General features: G+C 39.5%; 1 protein-coding gene across 1 annotated transcript in view; it reads right to left on the bottom strand.

The window, feature by feature from the left end:
- Positions 1 to 6,861, bottom strand: part of ZNF782 (zinc finger protein 782) — a 64,145-nt gene extending 57,284 nt beyond the window's left edge. Inside the window, exons 1-2 of the mRNA XM_002930209.4 lie at positions 6,744 to 6,861; positions 4,534 to 4,589 (exon numbers count right to left, since the gene is read on the bottom strand). Coding sequence (XP_002930255.3) covers positions 4,534 to 4,589; positions 6,744 to 6,756 — 69 coding nt within the window. The 5' untranslated portion in view covers positions 6,757 to 6,861. The remainder of the gene's footprint in view (positions 1 to 4,533; positions 4,590 to 6,743) is intronic.
- Positions 6,862 to 19,981: the final 13,120 nt, after the last annotated feature.

Consider the following 19,981-nt stretch of genomic DNA (forward strand, 5'->3'; position numbering starts at 1 on the left):
ACTTAGTGCCTTGTTTTTTTAAGGTAAAGTTATTATAAATAGGATTCTTGTATACATTTCCCATACACCAACATTTTATGCTGAGGACTTGGTACAGTATACACATATCGATCTGGAGACCTCTGCTGGGGTAATAAAGAACTAACGAAAACATACACGTATGACTAGGGAAGTATGTACACACCACCAGATTCCTATTTCAGGAGTAATGCTTTAGAACACGATTTCTTCAACTTGGCACTATTAACACTGTGGACCAGATAATGCTATTTCTGTGGAAGACTGTCCTGTATATTTTAAGATATTTATCAATATCCCTGTCTTCTACTGATTAGATGACAGCAACATCCCAGTCATGACAATAAAAAATATTTCCAAACATTGTCAAATGTCTCCTGGGGAGTAAAATCATCTCCTGTTAGGAACCACTGCTCTATATGAAAGGTGGACAATGTCTTAAGCAGCAAAAACAAAATACCCAATTTAAGAGATGACTTATATTAAGGCAAAGATAAAGAATGGAAAATTAATCCGTACAGGAAACAAAATCTGCTCATTATTTTCCTGTGCGCCTATACACGGAGATGCTGCGCAAGCAACCGGGTAAATACGGATGCCATACGCAGAGACTGGAAGAATTAAGTCCGAGTCAGAGGTTGGGTCATTGTGAGGCAGGTGTTCTTCGTTTGCACTCAAAATACCCGTAGAAAATATAGATGGAATTATCTATTTCATTGTTGGTTGCATGATTTTAGAACAGACGGACGTCTAAAATGAAAATAAGGAATTACGAGATATCAGTCATTCAGATGGCTAACTGAAGTCATCAGCAAAAAAGGGATGGCTCACAAAGGACAGAGAAACAGGAGAGAAAAGGAGCAAGTAGAGGATTCAAGGGAATAGCAAAATTTAAGAGGCAGGTAGAAAAAGAAAGGCCATGAAGGCTGAGACAGAATTCTGAAATCGTAGAAAGAAAAACTGGAAAGACTAGACTATTGGAAATTAGAGAAAAAAGAATTCAAAGCACGATTCCTCTAGTTCAAGGGAATAGATTGAACATACACATTTACCTCCTTGCCTCTCAAAACACACTCAGGTAAAATACAAAATCTACTACAGAAGTGTGATAAAAGAGGAATACAGAGAAACGTTCCCAGCAGAAGGACCCAAAATTTGAACAAATTCTGGAAGATAGAGAGTAAGGTAGTATTACATAAACAAAATAGGAGAATGTTGGCCACAATTTAATACAAACATAGAAGTGGGCAGAAAGAGCAGGGAAGTGAGGAGAACCTAAAAAGACATCCAAGCTTAAACTGAACAGGACCTAGAATAAAGTGTGTAATAGGAAGATGATTAACAGAGTAAATTTCCCATCTGAACGCAAGTGACATCATTCAAATGCATGACAAAAATGTCACCAGGTAACTAGATGGCCATCCAGGAAAAGACTATATCTTATACCACAGAGCAGGATAAAAATTAAAATGTGGGGCACCTGGATGGCTAGGTTGTTAAGCATCTGCCTTCGGCTCAGGGCGTAATCCCAGGGTCCTGGGATCAAGCCCTGCATCGGGCTCCCTCCTCTGCTGGGAGCCTGCTTCTTCCTCCCTGACTCCCCCTGCTTGTGTTCCCTCTCTCGCTGTCTCTCTGTCAAATAAATAAATTTAAAAAAAATTAAAATGTATTCAAGATCTAAAAGTAAAAAATAAAATCAAATTCCAGAAGGCTACATAGAACAATTATTTTACATCACAGTGGGAAATGCCCAATTATGACTGAAAATCCAGGAACATGAATGAAAAAACTCCTGGATTTGACATAAAAATCAAATGCCTTGGGGCACCTGGGTGGCTCAGTTGGTTAAGTGTCTGCCTTTGGCTCAGGTCATGATCCCAGGACCCTGGGATCGAGCCCCACATCGAGCCCCACATCGAGCCCCACATCGGGCTCCCTGCTCAGTGGGGAGCCTGCTTCTACCTCTCCCTCTGTCCCTCCCCCTGCTGGTGCGCACTTGCTCTCTCACTCTCTCTTGCATGTGCTCTCTCTCCCTCTCAAATAAATAAAGTCTTTAAAAAAAATCAAATGCCTTTATGACAAAAAAAATCATGAGCGAGGCAAAATTAGAAAAAACTTTAGGGAAATTGTGCAATTTATATAAATCACAGAAAAGGGGCTATAATGATATAGTGGATACAGGAATTAAAATCAGTACATCAACAGGAAAACAGGTAAGGGATAAACAGCTCAACAACAACAACAACAACAAAAGAAATATAAATTACAAACAAAAAAAGATGTTTCACACCTCAATCATGAGACAAGCTTCTAACACTAAACTGAGATTATTTTAATCACATTGGTAAAAATTCAAAATTTGATAGCATGCTCTACTTGCAAGATTGTAGAAAAGAAACACACACTCTCAGATTGTTGACTCTACCTTAAATTACATCCCGAGTTTGAAGACTTCAAAGTCCTAACACCGTTATAATCATTATTTCTTGCTAGGATTACAGAGACAGGCCCCTATATTGTTCCTGCTTCTAGTCTAGAGCCTATCTTCATACAATAGACAGTGTTATTCTTGAAAACTGTAGTCAAATCTATCCTCTGTGTCAAACCCCAAACCCTCAAAACCCTCCATATCACCTAAGTGAATAGAGAGAGATACCGTATTCACGAATTGGAAGACTCATTATGCTAATTCTTCCCAAGCTGATCTCTACACGACAGATTCTATGGATTCATCCAAATCAAAATCTCAGCAGGCTTTTTTGAGACAGACAAGAGGATTTTCAAAACTTTCTATGAAGAAGCAAAGGACCTAGCATATCCAAAACAATTTTAAAAAAAGAACAAAGTTGCAAGACTCACATTATCTGATTTCAAGAGTTATTGTAAAGAGACACTCATCAAGAAAGTCTGGTATTAGCAAACGGATTCATACTGATCATCAGAAGTGAACAGAGTCCAGAAACAAACCCTACATGCATTACTAATTGGTTTCCCACAGAGATGCCAAGGCAATTCAATGGACAAAGAGTATTTTTGTCAACAAATGGTGCTGACAGGTGGGTAGGCAAAGGTAGAGAGCACAAATATGACAAGTATACGTCCTTCAATTCCCAATGTTTAGAGTCTGCTGCCTGCACAGAATATTAAGACTCTCAGATGCTGAAATTCTAGGTTTCAGACTGAGCCAACTAGAACATATTTTGTCCCTTTTCTGATTAGCAGCCTTTACACTAAAATAAAATTTAAAAGCTGATCAAAAAAGGAATTACTGACCTAACAGATAAAGACTTTGAAATCCTAAGAGAACGCTATTAACAAGCTCATGAAAATACATTAAAAAATGTAAATAAAATGAACAATTTTCTGTGAAAATGTAATATCAAAACTTATATTAAGAAAAAATACAGGGGTGCCTGAGTGGCTCAGTCAGTTAAGCATCCAACTCTTGATTTTGGCTCAGGTTGTGATCTCAGTGTCATGAGATCGACCCCCTTGTCAGGCTCTGTGCTCAGCAGGGAGTCTGCTTGCAATTCTCTCTCCCTCTCCCTTTGCCCCTCCCCCCTCCGTGCTCTCTCTCTCTCTCTCTCTCTCAAATAAATAAATCTGAAAATGAATGAAAAAATTACAAATCCAATATAGGCTTATGACTAATAAGCTAACAACCACAGTCTTTGTGCTAACTAAAGGTCTAAATCTGTATGTAAATTCCACCAACACCCTTATGTAACACAATTTTCTCATCTAAATTGCTAGAACAGGAAAGGAGCAGAAAAGTTCTCCATTGGGGCGCCTGGGTGGCACAGCGGTTAAGAGTCTGCCTTCGGCTCAGGGCGTGATCCCGGCGTTATGGGATCGAGCCCCACATCAGGCTCCTCTGCCAAGAGCCTGCTTCTTCCTCTCCCACTCCCTCTGCTTGTGTTCCCTCTCTTGCTGGCTCTCTCTCTGTCAAATAAATAAAATCTTTAAAAAAAAAAAAAAGTTCTCCATTTACTTTCAAAAGACTATGACCATGATACCATAGTTGGACAGAGAAACAAGAAAGTATAGTCTAATACAACTTGTGGATACAGAAATAAAAACACTGAATACAGTATTAACAAAAGGCATGAGGAAAATATGTAAGAAGCAATGTACCACACTTACTAGCAAGTCGGGTCTACACAGGAATTCAAGATAATATTAGAAAATATGTTACACTGTTTACAGTATTCACAGATGCAAGGAAATAAGTTCTAGTTTTATTCCAATCCATACACAAGAGACAATCAATAATTCAATGCCCATTCATGACTAATATGAAATCTTAGCAACCTGGTACATGGAGGGAGCCTAACCCTTCTCTAACAAAGGTTCCCTACCGAAAGCTGAAAGAAAACATCACAGCTGATAGTCAAACAGTGTATATTTTTGCTCAAGATTGATGTTTCTAGTTCTCCTTTTCCATTTAATGCGTGGATCCCTCTAAACCTCATAAATGCATTATAATACTAAGCGGGGAATAAATGAAGAGCTTACCTGAGTTGTGTTCATTTTCTGTGGCTCTTGGGAGACTGTAGAGAACTGTGGTTCACCTGAGAGGACAGAAAGAAGACAGGGGTCACGAGATCTGGCCTGTTGTACAGCACCTACATTCACCTCCCCAAATCTTAGCACCCCAGTGGAGGACTGTCCTTCCCATAGGCATGGGGCCCTCTGGACTTTGAAAAGGAATGAGAAGGGGCATGTGCAGCCAGCACCATCTGTCTTTGTGTGACTCTGAAATGATCGTGGGCTTAAATCTGCAGTTTTTTACTAAGTGAACAAAAAATTTTCTTGACTGATTTAACAATAATGCATGTGTCCTTATGAGAAACACAAAACAACAGATTAGTTCAATTATATATCCCAAATGATGAGACACCATTCTTTCAGTAAAACTAACTTAGCAGATAAACACTCAGCATGCATCATTTACATATTTTTCTCAATAATATTTTTTACCCCCTGGTATAGAAATCCATAGTAAAAGAGAAGAGATGCTTCAAGACAGGAATTTTTAATTGTTTTAACTGTGATGTATTTTTCAAAAGCCCCCTTTGATAAGATGGTTTCAGTGACTTACCTGGGAGAGAGTAAGCTGCATGCTTCCTGCTGACTCTCTCACAAACTGAGTTTTCCCAAACAAGTCATTGAACCTTTCAGGTTCAACATCTTAAAGCTTTCAAAAGAGAAGTAGATGACCTTGGAAAACACTTCCCTTATCAGCATTCTGGGATCCTGTGAGGTTGGGATAATGTCACTAGTGTCACTTGTGGAGATGGACAGGTGGGACAGCAGTGCAACATCTATAGAGTGGGGGCCATATAAGGGGAGTGGAGACAGAATTTCCTCCCTCTGGCCGGTTATCCCTCACCTCCAAACCTTGCCCTCACAAGCTCTCCAAGAAGTGGCCTTTCCTGAGCAGCCTGCCCCCAGACCACCCCAGCTCACTTCAGTCTTCTCAAGGCTGGCCCCAACCCCTCGTCATACAGTGCGGTGGCTTCTGAAGATGATTTATCACTAAGTCTAGCTTATTCCGGGCAAGAGGATCAGGGACTGCTTCTGACCTTGCAAATCTAGGATCTGCTCCTTTCTGGACCCATCTGTCTCTTCTCTAAAGCTCTGAGGAGAGGTCTAAGGTCAGAGGGGTGCTCTCTTCCAGGTAAGACTCCTATTCACAGAGGTCCCCTGCTCCTACCTCACAGGGCTTTGCTTTGTTTCAAGGCAATTGGGACATGGACCTGAGAACTCATTTTAGGGGCAAAACCAGGAGTCTTGGAATTCATTATAATATCAGACTTAAAAGACAATACAGAAGGGGCCAGGAACCTCTGTCTGACCCAAGGGACCTGAAGAGACACTAAAAATACCAGGATATATTTGACATAGGGTCGGATTCCACCTACATTCACCTTCCCTTATATCCTTGGGGATTTGGGGAAAGACCACTTTGCTAAGTGCTGTGAAAGACGCAACGCTGGTTTCAGGCAGGTGTGATATTTAGACAATGCTTGAGATTGGAAGTAAAGCACACCCGCCCTTGAATCCAAACTCCCTCACTGCTAGCTTGTGACCTGGGCACATCGTTCCACCAAGTTCGGCCTGGGTTGTTTTTTTATTTCTGTTTGTTTGTTTGAAGTGGTTGTGAGGTTATGTTAAACCATCCAATGAAAACAACAGTGTCTTCTAACTGTAAGAGCAGTTGTCATTTACTCAGGACATAGTGCCCGGCACTTGTCTAAATACAAGCGATGACTTAGATCTAAGCTCCAAAACAAGCCCATGGAACAGTCACATTAACGCAATTTTGAGATGAGGAACCGCACTCTTACCCAGGTTCCTTCTACCGCCTCTGCTGGAATTTACCCGGGCCTTTGTGGCTCCTGAGCTCAGGCTCTCACCGCACTCACGGTCACCATCAGCTTTAGAAACGCACCTTGCCTCCCGCCGCCACTAAGACGGGCTGGAGGCACGTCCCTACACACCCAGGACCGCGTCGAGCACCTACTCCGCACAGGGCTCGGCCCCACCTGCGCGCCCGGAGCCCGAGGGCCGGGGTTCTCCCCCTACCCCCCCCCACACCCCCACCGGCCCTCTGTCGGTCGAGGGCTGGCCGCGGCGCCTACCAGGGGCATTCCAAAGACTTCCCGCTCCCATCCCTAGACACAAGCGCGCCCCAACCATACAGAGCTCCCCTGCACTCTCACCCCAGGGGTGCATCCTTTACTTTCCGAGGAGATGGGGGCCCTGAAACCGCTTTCAGCAGTCCAGAGAAGACGAGGGAGGAGGCCGACCCACGGCTGTCCTTGCGCGGAAGGAGCTCCGAATTCCCTTCCCAGAGTGCCACGCGGTGCAGCGAAGGATTCGGGACTACATTTCCCATAGACATCCCTCCTAGGTCACTCTTGACATTTCCGCGTTTTAGGAAGCTAGAGGCTGCCTCTCTCCCCTCCCCCCCGCCCCCGCCAAGATTTTACATGAGAGAGAGAGGCAGAACATAAGCAGAGGGAGCCGCCGGCAGACGGAGAAGCAGGCTCCCCACGAAGAAAGGAGCCTGATGTGGGACTCGATTACAGAAACCTGGGATCATGACCTGAGCCTAAGGCAGATGCGTAACCAACTGAGCCACCCAGGCGTCCCCAGGCTGCTGTTCTTAAAAATCTCCCGCCCAGGTTCTCTCCAAGCCCGAAGAGGTTAATGGTGAAACTCGAACTCTTCTGCCAAATGCAAAGGGTGCTCCTCTACTGGCTCCCGATTCAAATAGCATTTTCCCCCTTAGGTTATTTGGAGACAATGGGAAAAACTTGAATATGGATCGGATATTGAAAATACTAAAATTACGGTTACTTAGGTGATGTATGAGATAAACCTTGAAGTTATGTAGGAAAAATGATTTTGTAAAAAAAAAAAAGGCATGAGGACTGAGGTATTTAGGATTGAAATGATAAAGCTGTAAAATTATAATCTTATAATTTTTCAACCTGGGACTTCCACCCTGTCCGTTTACAGCCACCGGAACCACCGACTCCTGAGCTTTGACCTGGTGCCTTTGGAGCCCAATGTGGAACTTCTACTGGGGGTCAAGACAGGTGCTATAGCTGTAGATATATATAGGATGTTCTTGAATTCTCTTTTTCAACAAATTTTTGTTATCTCCGATTTCCATGTGCATAACAACAGGTTTGCTTGTTTTTTCCTGACATTTATAATTCTTTGTCATTCTTTAAGGAATTACAAATAAAAGCACAAAAAATACTGGTCAAACTATATTAAATCAATCATAATTGACTTTAACATAAACATCACTAATGGAGGGAAAGTAGTCACATATGTTCATTTAAGAAACATTTATTGAGGGGCGCCTGGGTGGCACAGCGGTTAAGCGTCTGCCTTCAGCTCAGGGCGTGATCCCGGCGTTATGGGATCGAGCCCCACGTCAGGCTCCTCTGCTGTGGGCCTGCTTCTTCCTCTCCCACTCCCCCTGCTTGTGTTCCCTCTCTCGCTGGCTGTCTCTATCTCTGTCAAATAAATAAATAAAATCTTAAAAAAAAAAAAAAGAAACATTTATTGAAAACTTGTTATGCAAGAGGCAGTCTAGATGCTGGGACAGCAACATCAGATAAAATATTTAATTCCCTATCCTCATGGACTTTATGATCAGAGTTGTTTTGGGGACCTATTAGTCAGGGTCCCTTCAAGAAACAGGTGTCAATTGTTAAGAAACAATAGGACCTTGAGGATAGTCTAATAAACAGCGCTCTAAAAACATGGGAAAGGTTGGTAAATCATCCTGTAACTAGTGATGATTAAGGAGGCGTTATCATCACCAGGCTCATAGTGAATATAGGTAATGTCACCAGAACCTGGCAGAAAAGGCTACCCTTATGAGAGCAGTGACCTTAGGAAGAGAAACATCATAATGGCCATTAATTACATAGCTCAGCACAAAGACCCAAAGGAATAAATACCCAAACCTCACTTGTACTCTCCCCTCTAATGTCCTATCCTCAGTTAAGAATTTATAAACCTCGGGGCGCCTGGGTGGCACGGCGGTTAGACGTCTGCCTTCAGCTCAGGGCGTGATCCCGGCGTTATGGGATCAAGCCCCGCATCAGGCTCTTCCGCTATGAGCCTGCTTCTTCCTCTCCCACTCCCCCTGCTTGTGTTCTCTCTCTTGCTGGCTGTCTCTATCTCTCTGTCGAATACATAAATAAAATCTTAAAAAAAAAAAAAGAATTTATAAACCTCATTCAATACTTATTCTTAGAATTCCATCCACATATATCTCCTCCAGACCTTTTTGTCATCGAATTTCCAGTCTTATTCTTGTCTAGCCCCTTACTACTCAACAACTCCTTGAGCTATTGGACATGAGTCAATATAAAACTCAAGATATGTCTCTTTTTCACAAAGTGAGCATCTAAATATACCTCCTCAAAACTCTGCCACCGGGAAGATTTCTTTTCCACACATTTCAGAACCACCCCTAAGTGAGACTGCAATTGCAGCAGCCATATCGTCCCATGATGACACTATACGCTGTAGACTCAAGTTGAAGGAGATTCGACTGGCTTCCTTGGGGACTTTTGGGGAATGATTAATTATATATACTTTTGACTAAGTTGTGAGGAATTTTGCCAAAGAGACTCAGTCTGCCCTTCAGTCAAAGCCTCCTGTCTTTAAAGTAGGATATATCAAGGACTGGAAAAAGGATCTGAAGCCCTGTTACAATGACTTGGGTTAATTTTCTCTCCATGAGACCCAGAATTTCATATATAGATATATATCTTCAGAAATATTGTAGGAGGGTGTCTGCCTACTTCATTTCGATGGACTTCACTATAAAAGAGCCACCACAGCAGATCCCTTCAGGTCACTAAAAAAGATGACTGACGTGAAAATGACTGAGAGTCTTAAAAAAGTATTTGTCAAGATCCCCTTAAAGAAACACAAACATATCTCAGATATATAGTGGGTTGGGTTTCAGACGACCACAATAAAATGACTATTGCAATGAAGTGAATCAAACGAAATTTTTTGGTTTCCCAATGCATGTAATAGTTATGTTATGCTTATACTATATTATTGCAATATAATATAATAATATAATATAATAAGTGTGCAATAGCATCATGTCTTAAAAACAATGTACATATCTTAATTAAAAATACTTTATTGATAAAAGATTTGTCCTCTGAGCTTTCAGCAACTCATAATCACTGATCACAGATCATCATAACAAATATAATAATCAAGTTTGAAATATCGTGAGAATTACCAAAATGTGACCCAGAAACATGAAGTGAGCAGGTGATGCTGGAAAAATGGTTTAAATAGGGGCGCCGGGGTGGCACAGCGGTTAAGCGTCTGCCTTCGGATCAGGGCGTGATCCCGGCATTATGGGATCGAGCCCCACATCAAGGCTCCTCTGCTATGAGCCTGCTTCTTCCTCTCCTACTCCCCCTGCTTGTTCCCTCTCTCGCTGGCTGTCTCTATCTCTGTCAAATAAATAAATAAAATCTTAAAAAAAAAAAAAAGAAAAATGGTGTTAATAGACTTGCTTGATTGCGCTTTGCAGATATTGCACTTTTTACAATTTGAAACTTTCAATTTGTAAACTGATTTATGACAAATTAAAACATTCAATTTGTAAAAAAAAAAAAAAAAGAAAAAGAAAAAACACAACACGATATCTGCAAACCAAAATAAAATGAAGTGCAATACAGTACAATGAGCTCTGTCTATACATATTTCATTGGTGTGAAATGCACCATGAGCTGCTCCTGAGCCCACAGTGAGTATACTTGTATTGATAAATTTGGCCCTGTCCAAACATAATTCATCCTTCTTGGCTTAATATCCTAAGGATCTACCCTCATATATGCTACCTAGTTTTTGCTTGTACTATTGACCAAGATCTTGAGTTCTGTGTGTGTGTGTGTGTGTGTGTGTCTGTCTGTCTGTCTGTCGTCTGTCTGTGTGTTTTAATTTCTGGATTAGCCCTTGCAATTTCCCTTCTGAGCGTAGCTGAGTTTTGATTCCCACTATGGGCCCAGAGTCAGCAGGGGAAGCTGTACAGGGAAAGCCTGAGGACAGTGTGCATTCTTTTTGAGGGATACATTTTATTAGGATCATCCCTTAAGATTTAGAGAGAAATAGAGTACAGCCACTGTCAGAAGTAAGTTAACCATTGCTTCTTTTTCTCAGCTCCTCACAAGCAGTGGTTTTTAAATGTCTTACAGTTGTGGAGAGTGTGCCAAGTACAATGAAACCTGAACTGCCTTGTAAAGCTCAAAGGCCTAATATACTTATAATGCCTAGTTGTACACCAAAGGCAAAGTGCACAGAATAGAGAATAGCTATTCTGACCAACGGCTAGTAGAAGTTTGACCATATCCCCCTTCTCTGATAATAATTTTGGGCTTCTTGGATGCTTGGTAAATCCACCTAAGTGAAGGAATATAATTTCTTCACCTTGATCTTGACCTCACTCAAAGTCCATCTAGCAAGGATTGGGGGAGAGGTGTACTTACCTGATATCCATCCTCATATGGGTGGTGACAATTTTATAAAAGATTTAGGACCATACTGTCTCTCTTGAAGATATTCTTATATTCAAACCTTTTCTGAATGAGTACTTGACATAAATTCCATCTATCGAGAGCCCAAATATATTAGATCACTTTTAAACTGTTCAGACACCTCCATCTGGGAACTCTCCCTCTTGATTACTGTAACTGTAGATTTGTTTTGTCTTCTCTAGAGTTTCATGCAAAAGGAATCACATAGTGATACTCTTCTGTGGTGGCTTTTTTAAAATTTGGGGTAATTATTTAGAAATTCATCTTACAATTGAATTCTAGCAATGCAGAAACAGAGACACACACGGAGAAACAACTGCTTATGAGATCAAGGGGTACTTAATGTACCCAAAGGTTCAGGCTATATCTGAATCCAAGCACATGTACTCATTCCAATTTTCTGGCTCCTAGACTTCCCAATAAATGTCTCACATTTCATCTAATATACTTCCTCAAATTGTGAGTCCAATTGTTATCATAATTTTTTGAAGGAATAGTGACCCCAAACTCCCCAAATTTGTTAAAAATATTATTTTACACATTCAAGAAGCTTAATGAACCATAAGTAGGATAAATTCAAAGAGATCTATACCTAGACACATTATAGTCAAAGTGTTAAAAACCACACAAAGAGAAAATCTTGAAAGAAGCAAGAGAAAACCAATTTTTAAAAAAGATTTCATTTACTTATTTGAGAGAGAAAGAGAGAGAGAGCATGAGCAGGGGGTAGGGCAAAGGGAAAGGGAGAAACATGCTCCCCACTGAGTGGGGAGCCAGACACAGGGCTCAATCCCAGGACCCTGAAATCATGACCTGAGCTGAAGGCAGACCTTAACTGACTGAGTGACCCAAGCTCCCTGAGAAAAACAATTTAATATGTATAAGAGAACATCAACATAAATAATGTTTAACTTCCCATCAGAGAAAACAGACCCTACAAGGCAGTGGAATGATATACTCAAAATACTGAAAGAAAAAACTGCTAATGAAGAATTTTTTACCCACTGAAACTATCTACCAGTTATAAAGGTAAAATAATGATATTCCAAAATTTAAAAAGATTGAGAGGACTTCTTGATATCAGAACTGATTTATCACAAATATTAAAGAAAATTCTTTGAAATCTCGAAGGGAATGACACCAGATGGTAGCTCAAATTAACTGGGAGAACTGTAGAGTGTAATGGATATCCATGTTAAAAATAAAAGAATCTAAATATATTTTCATGTTTCTTCTGTTAAATTCTTTAACAAACATAACTTTGTGTAAAGAAATAATTATAACACTGTAATGTTGGTTTTGTAAGATACAGATATAATATACATGAAAATAATAGCCCAAGAGGGGAAAAGAAAGGAGTTATGTTAGAGAAAGCATTTTATATTTCATGGGAATCAAGTTAACATTAATTTGAAATAACCGTGATGAGTTAAGATGCATATTGGAATTTCTAGAGCAGACACCAGGAAAATGTTTACAAATATAGTAAAAAATAATCAAAAGAGGAATTAAAATGATATGCTAAAAGATTTATTTAACACAAAAGAAGCTAGTAAAGGAAGAGCAGAGGAACAAAGTTGGCTAAAGACATAGAAAACAAATAGCAAAATGGCAACTGTAACTCTGAGCCTGTTAATAATTGCACTAATTATATATGGTCCAGAAAACCCAAATAGAAAGTAGAGAATGGCAAAATATATAATAAAGCAAGATCCAAATATAACAATCTACAGAGGACACACCTTAGATTCAAAGGCAAATAGGTTGAAATTAGAAGAATGCAAAGGAGGAGAGGAGGGAAGATGAGAGAAGAGTAGGAGACCCTCATTTCACCTGGTTTCTTGAATTCAGCAAGATATCTATCAAGTCAGCCTGAACACCTACTAATTCAATCCTAGACCTAAGAAAAGAATTGCTGCAATTCTACAAATAGAAAAGTGACCACTTTGTGTAAAGGGCACAGAAAACGTTTTCTTCAGGGAACAAGAGCCACATAGAGAAACCCCAAGATGTTTACACTGAGCCCGCCCCCCTGGCAAGGAGTGGTGCAACTCCACCTAGGCAAAGACACCTGAGAATCAGTGCAACAAGCCCTTCCCCCAGAAAACCAGCAGGAATATCAGGCTACTACCAAATTTGTGGATCACATGGAACTGAAGAACTCCTGCACTAGGGGAAAATAGTATATAGAATTCGATCAAGGTTTTTTCTCATGATTCTTTAGTCTTTCAGTTTAAATTTTTTTTCTTTTTTTTCTTCCTTTTCAACTAGTTTCTTATTTTATCAACTCCTTTTTTTAAAGTCTTTTTTTAATTTTCATTTTTACATTTATATTTTATAGATATATTGTTCATTTTCGGCTTCCTTTCACTGTATTCAAATTTATTTTTTGTATATCTTTAAGTTCTTTTTTTTTTTTTACAATTTTGGGATTTAGTGCCTTCTAACAAACAGACCAAAATATACTCAGAACCAAGTCGATCACGCTGTTTTGTCCACCTGAAAGATTATATTCTCTCCCCCTGCCAATTTTTCCTTTTCTTTTTTAGTTTCTGATCTCTTCAGATTATTCTAGTGTGTATTTCACTGGAGTCATGGTTGATATTTTTGATTTTGTTCTCTTATTCATCTATTCTTCTCTGGACAAAATTACTACAAGGAGAAATTCACAACAAAAGAAAGAACCATAGGTAATACTTTTTGCCATAGATAAAATTGATATGCATATAAGTAAAATGTCGGACCTAGAATTCAGAATAATGATTATAGAGATACTAGCTAGGCTTGAAAAAAGCATAAAAGAAACTAGAGAATTCTTTAGTGCAGAAATGAAATCTAATCAGGCCAAAATTAAAAATGCTCTGAGATGCAGTCTAAATCAGATGCTCTAAGAGCTAGGGTAAATGAGGCAGAAGAGAATGTAAGTGACACAGAAGACAAGTTGATGGAAAGGAAGGAAGCTGAGGAAAAGAGAAAAAAAACAACTAATTGACCATGATGGGAGGCTTTGAGAAATCAGTAATACCAGGAAGCAAAACTATGTTAGAATAACTGGGATCCCAGAGGAAGAAGAAAGAGAGAGGGACAGAAGGTATATTTGCACAAATCATAGCTGAGAAGTTCTCTAATCTGGGGAAGGAAACAGGCATTCAACTCCAGGAGGCACAGAGAACCCCCCTCAAAAATATATCAACACCTGGCATATAATAGTGAGACTTGCAAATTTCAGAGATAAAGAGAAAATCCTGAAAGCAGCTTGACACAAGAGGTCCTTAACCTACAAGAGTAGGAACATTAGGGTGGCAGCTGACCTATCCACCGAGACCTGGCAGGCCAGAAGGGCTGACATGATATATTCAGGGTTCTAAATGAGAAATGAATGCAGCTAAGAATATTTCATCCAGCAGGGCTGTCATTCAGAATAGAAGGAAAGATAAAGAGCTTCCAGGACAAACAGAAACTGAAAGAATTTGTGATCACAAAACCAGCCCTGCAAGACATATTAAGGGGGATACTGCAAGCAAAAAGAGAGCCCCAAAGTAACAGACCAGAAAGACACAATCTACAGAAACAGGGACTGTACAGGCAATACAATGGCAATAAATTCATATCATTCAATAGTTACTCTGAATGTAAATGGGCCAAATGCTACAGTCAAAAGACACAGGGCATCAGATTGGATAAAAAAAACAGGACCCATCCATATGCGGTGTACAAGAGACTAGTTTTTTGTTTGTTTGTTTGTTTTAAGATTTTATTTATTTGATGGAGAGAGAGACAGCCAGCGAGAGAGGGAATGCAAGCAGGGGGAGTGGGAGAGGAAGAAGCAGGCTCCCAGCAGAGGAGCCTGATGGGGGGCTCGATCCCAGAATGCCAGGATCATGCCCTGAGCTGAAGGCAGACACTTAACGACCCAAGGCAACACAAGAACTCATTTGAACCTAAAGACAACTCCAGATTGAAAGTGAGGTGGTGGAGAACCATTTACCATGCTACTGTATCTCAAGAAAAGCTGGGGTAGCAATCCTCATATCAGACAAATTCGATTTTAAAGCAAAGACTGTAGTAAGAGATGTAGAGGAACATTATATCATACTTAAACAGTCTACCCAACAAGAAGATCTAAAAATTGTAAATACCTATGCCCCCAACATGGGGGCAGCCGATTATATAAACCAGCCAATAACCAAAATAAAGAAATATATTGTTAATTATAATACCCTAATGGTAGGAGACTTCAACACTCCACTCACAGCAATGGCCAGATCATTTAAGCAGAAGATCAACAAAGAAACAAGAGCTTTGAATGACACATTGGACCAGATGGACTTTGTAGATATATAAAGAATATTCTATCCTAAAACAACAGAATATCCATTCTTCTCAAGTGCGCATGAAACTTTCTTGAGAATAGATCACATACTGGGTCACAAATCGGGTCTCAACTGATACCAAAGGAATGAGATTATTGCCTGCATATTTTCAGACCACAAAGCTTTGAAACTGTAACTCAACCACAAGAAGAAATTTGGAAGGAACGCAAACACTTGGAGGTTAAAGAGCATCCTGCCAAAGAATGAATGGGTCAACCAGGAAATTAAAGAAGAACTTAAATGATTCATGAAGCAATGAAAGTGAAAACACATTGGTTCAAAACATATGAGATACTGAAAAGGCAGTCCTAAGAGGGAAGTACATAGCCATCCAAGCCTCTTTCAAAAAATTAGAAAAATCCCAAATACACAAGCTAACCTTATACTTAAAGGACCTGGAGAAAGAACAGCAATAAAGCCTAAACCAAGCAGGAGAAGAGAAATAATAAAGATTAGAGCAGAAATCAATGAGATAGAAACCAGAAAAACGGTAGAACAGATCAATGAAACTAGAAGCTGGTTCTTTGAAAGAATTAATAAGATTCATAAACCTCTGGGCAGACTTATCCAAAAGAAAAGACAAAGGACCAAAATTAATAAAATCATGAATGAAAGAGGAGAGCTCATGATCAACACTAAAGAAATACAGAGAATTTGAAGCACATATTGTGAGCAACTATATGCCAACAAATTAAGCAATCTGGAAGAAATGGATGCATTCCTGAAAACTTAGAAACTACCAAGACTGAAACAGGAAAAGGTAGAAAATCTGAACAAATGAATAATCAGCAAGGAAATTGAAGCAGTAATCAAAAACCTCCCAAAAAACAAGAATCCAGGGCCTTGATAGCTTCCCAGGAGAATTCTACCAAACATTTAAAGAAGAAATCATACCTATTCTACTGAAACTGTTTTGAAAAATATAAATGGAAGGAAAACTTCCAAACTCATTCTATGAGGCCAGCATTATCCTGATCCCAAAACCAGACAGAGACCCCATCAAAAAGGAGAATTACAGACCAATAACCCTGATGAATATGGATGCCAAAATACTCACCAAGATCCTGGCCAATAGGATCCAACAGTACATTAAAAGGATTATTCATCATGACCAGGTGGGATTTATTCCTGGAATGCAAGGGTGGTTCAACATTTGCAAATCAATCAACATGACAGAGCACATTAATATAAGAAGAGACAAGAACCATATGGTCCTCTCAATTGATGCAGAAAAAGCATTTGACAAAATGCAACATCCTTTCTTGATTAAAACTCTGCAAAGTATAGGGATAGAGGGAACATACCTCAATATCATAAAAACCATCTATGAAAAGCCTACAGTGAATATCATTCTCAACGGAGAAAAACTGAGAGCTTTTCCCTTAAGGTCAGGAACATGACAGGGATGCCCACTCTCACTATTATTGTTCAACATAGTACTAGAAATCCTAGCAACAGTAATCAGACAACAAAATAAATAAAAAGCATTCAAATTGGCAAAGAAGAAGTCAAACTCTCTCTCTTCACAGGTGACATGATACTTTACATGGAAAACCCAAAAGACTGCACCCCAAAATTACTAGAACTCATACAGCAATTGAGCAATGTGGCAGGATAGAAAATCAACACACAGAATCTGTTGCATTTCTATACACTAACAATGTGGCTGAAGAAAGAGAAATTAAGGAATCGATGCCATTTACGATTGCACCAAAACCCCTAAGATACCTAGGAATAAACCTAACCAGAGAGGTAAAAGATCTGTACTCTGAAAACTATAAAACACTTATGACAGAAATTGAGGAAGACACAAAGAGGTGGAAAAACATTCCATGCTCATGGACTGGGACAATAAACATTCTGAAAATGTCTATGCTGCCCAGAGCAATCTACATATTCAATGCAATCCCTATTAAAATACCATTGACATTTATCACAGAGCTGGAACAAACAATCCTAAAATTTGTATGGAACCAGAAAATATCCTGAATCACCAGGAGATTGTCAAAAAAGAAAACCAAAACTAGGGCATCACAATACCTGACTTCAAGCTATATTACAAAGCTGTGATCATCAAGACAGCATGGTATTGACACAAAAACAGACACATAGATCAGTGAAACAGAAGAGAGACCCCAGAAATGGACCCTCAACTCTATGGTCAATTAATCTTCAACAAAGCAGGAAAGAATAGGCAATAGAAAAAAGATGGTCTCTTCAACAAATGGTGTTGGGAAAATTGGACAGCCACATTCAGAAGAATGAAACTGGACCATTCTCTTACACCATACACAAGATAAACTCAAAATGGATGAAAGACCTAAGCATGAGACAGGAATCCATCAAAATCCTAGAGAAAAACGCAGGCGGCAACCTCTTCGACCTTGGCCTCAGCAACTTCTTGCTAGACACATCTCCAAAAGTAAGGAAAACAAAAGCAAAAATGAACTTTTGGGGTTTCATCAAGATAAAAAGCTTTTGCACAGCAAAGAAAATAGCAGATAAACCTAAAAGACGACCTACAGAAAGGGAGAAGGTACGAATGTCTTATCAGATAAAGGGCTAGTATCCAAGAACTATAATGAACTTTTCAGACTCCACACCCAAAAACCAAATAATCCATTCAAAAAATGGGCAGAAGACATGAACAGAAATTTCTCCAAAGAAGACATACAAAGGCCGACAGACACATGAAAAAATGCTCCACATCACTTGAAATTAGGGAACTACAAATCAAAACCACAATTAGATACCACCTCACACTAGTCAGAATGACTAAAATTTATAAGACAGGAAACAACAAATGGTGGCAAGGATGCAGAGAAAGGGGATCATTCTTTCACTATTGGTGAGAATGCAAGCTGGTACAGCCACTCTGGAAAACAGTATGGAGATTCCTCAAGAAGTAAAAAATAGAGCTATTCTATGACCCAGCAACCACACTACTAGGTATTTACCCCAAAGATAAAAATGTAATCTTCCAAGGTATTGGGATTAGCCTAGAGCATGGAATCAGCCATAATACCTTGCTTGTTAAAACGTAACACAGAGACTGCCGAAGGCGAGAGTAGGTTTCAGGGAAGGGTGTAGGCCTTTGAATGCCAAGGCCTGCGTGACCACTCTGCCATTGGAATGCTGTGGGCAGTTGTCTACCCAAAACTTTGATCTGAGAGAGGTATGCATTGTCCCTCAGGCTATGTTAGCAGAACTCATAGATTAGTATATCTTATCTCTCCCGTAAACAGATCCTCTTAGTCTCAGTAAGACCCCTTGTCACACAGCACGTGCTTGAGAAACAGTGATGTGGATTTGTGATTATCCTGAAGGACCAATAAAAGCGGGAGCAAAGAAGAGCAAAGGGCCTTTGTCTCTGAAGGTTGATCCCCTTGCCTTCTCCTCTCTTTCACAGCAGTTTGGAGTTATTGTTCATCCATGGGTACAGGGATTGATCTTTGTTTTGTTTCTTAAGTTCCACCTATGGGTGAAATCATGGTATTTGTCTCTCTCTGACTTATTTCATTTAGCATAATGCTCTCTAGCTTCATTCATGTCATTGCAAATGGCAAGATTTCATTCTTTTTATGGTTGAGAAATAATCCATTGTGTGTGTTTGTGTGTGCATACACATATGTGTGTTTGTGTGTGTGTGTATTACATTATATATACATTATATAAATTACAGCCTCTTTATCCATTCATTAGTTGATGGACATTTGGGCTGTCTCCATAGCTTGGCTATTGTAGATTTTGCTGTTCAAAACATGGGGATGCATGTATCCCTGTGAATTAGTATTTTTGTAATTCTTTGAGTAAATACTTAGTAGTGTAATTGCTGGATCATAGGGTAGTTCTATTTTTAACTTTTTGAGGAATCTCCAAACTGTTTTCCAGAGTGGCTGCATTAATTTGTGTTCCCACCAGCAGTGCAAGAGGGTTCTTTTTTCTCCACATCCTTGCCAACACCTGCTGTTTCTTGTGGTTTTGATATTAGCCATTCTGACAGCTATGAGGTGATATCTCATTGTAGTTTTGATTTTTATTTCTCTGATGATGAGTGATGTTGAGTATCTTCTCACATGTGTGTTGGCCATCTGCACACCTTCTTTGGAGAAATGTCTGTTCATGTCTTCTGTCCATTTTTTAACTGAATTATTTGCTTTTTGGGTGTAGGAACTGTATAAGTTCTTTATATAGTTTGGATGCTAACCTTTTTTGGATATGTCATTTGCAAATATCTTCTCCTATTCCATAGGCTGCCTTTTAGTTTTGTTGATTGTTTCCTTTGCTGTGCAGAAGATTTTTATTTTTATTTATTTATTTTTCTTTTTAATTTTTTATTTGAATTCTAGTTAGTTAACATATAGTGTAATACTTGTTTCAGGAGTAAAATTTAGTGATTCATCACTTACATATAATACCCAGTGCTCATCATAGAAAGTACCCTCTTTAATACCCATAACCCATTTAGCCCATCCCCCTGCCCACCTCCCT

This window comes from Ailuropoda melanoleuca, chromosome 17, assembly GCF_002007445.2.
Source record: "Ailuropoda melanoleuca isolate Jingjing chromosome 17, ASM200744v2, whole genome shotgun sequence".
NCBI lineage: Eukaryota > Metazoa > Chordata > Mammalia > Carnivora > Ursidae > Ailuropoda > Ailuropoda melanoleuca.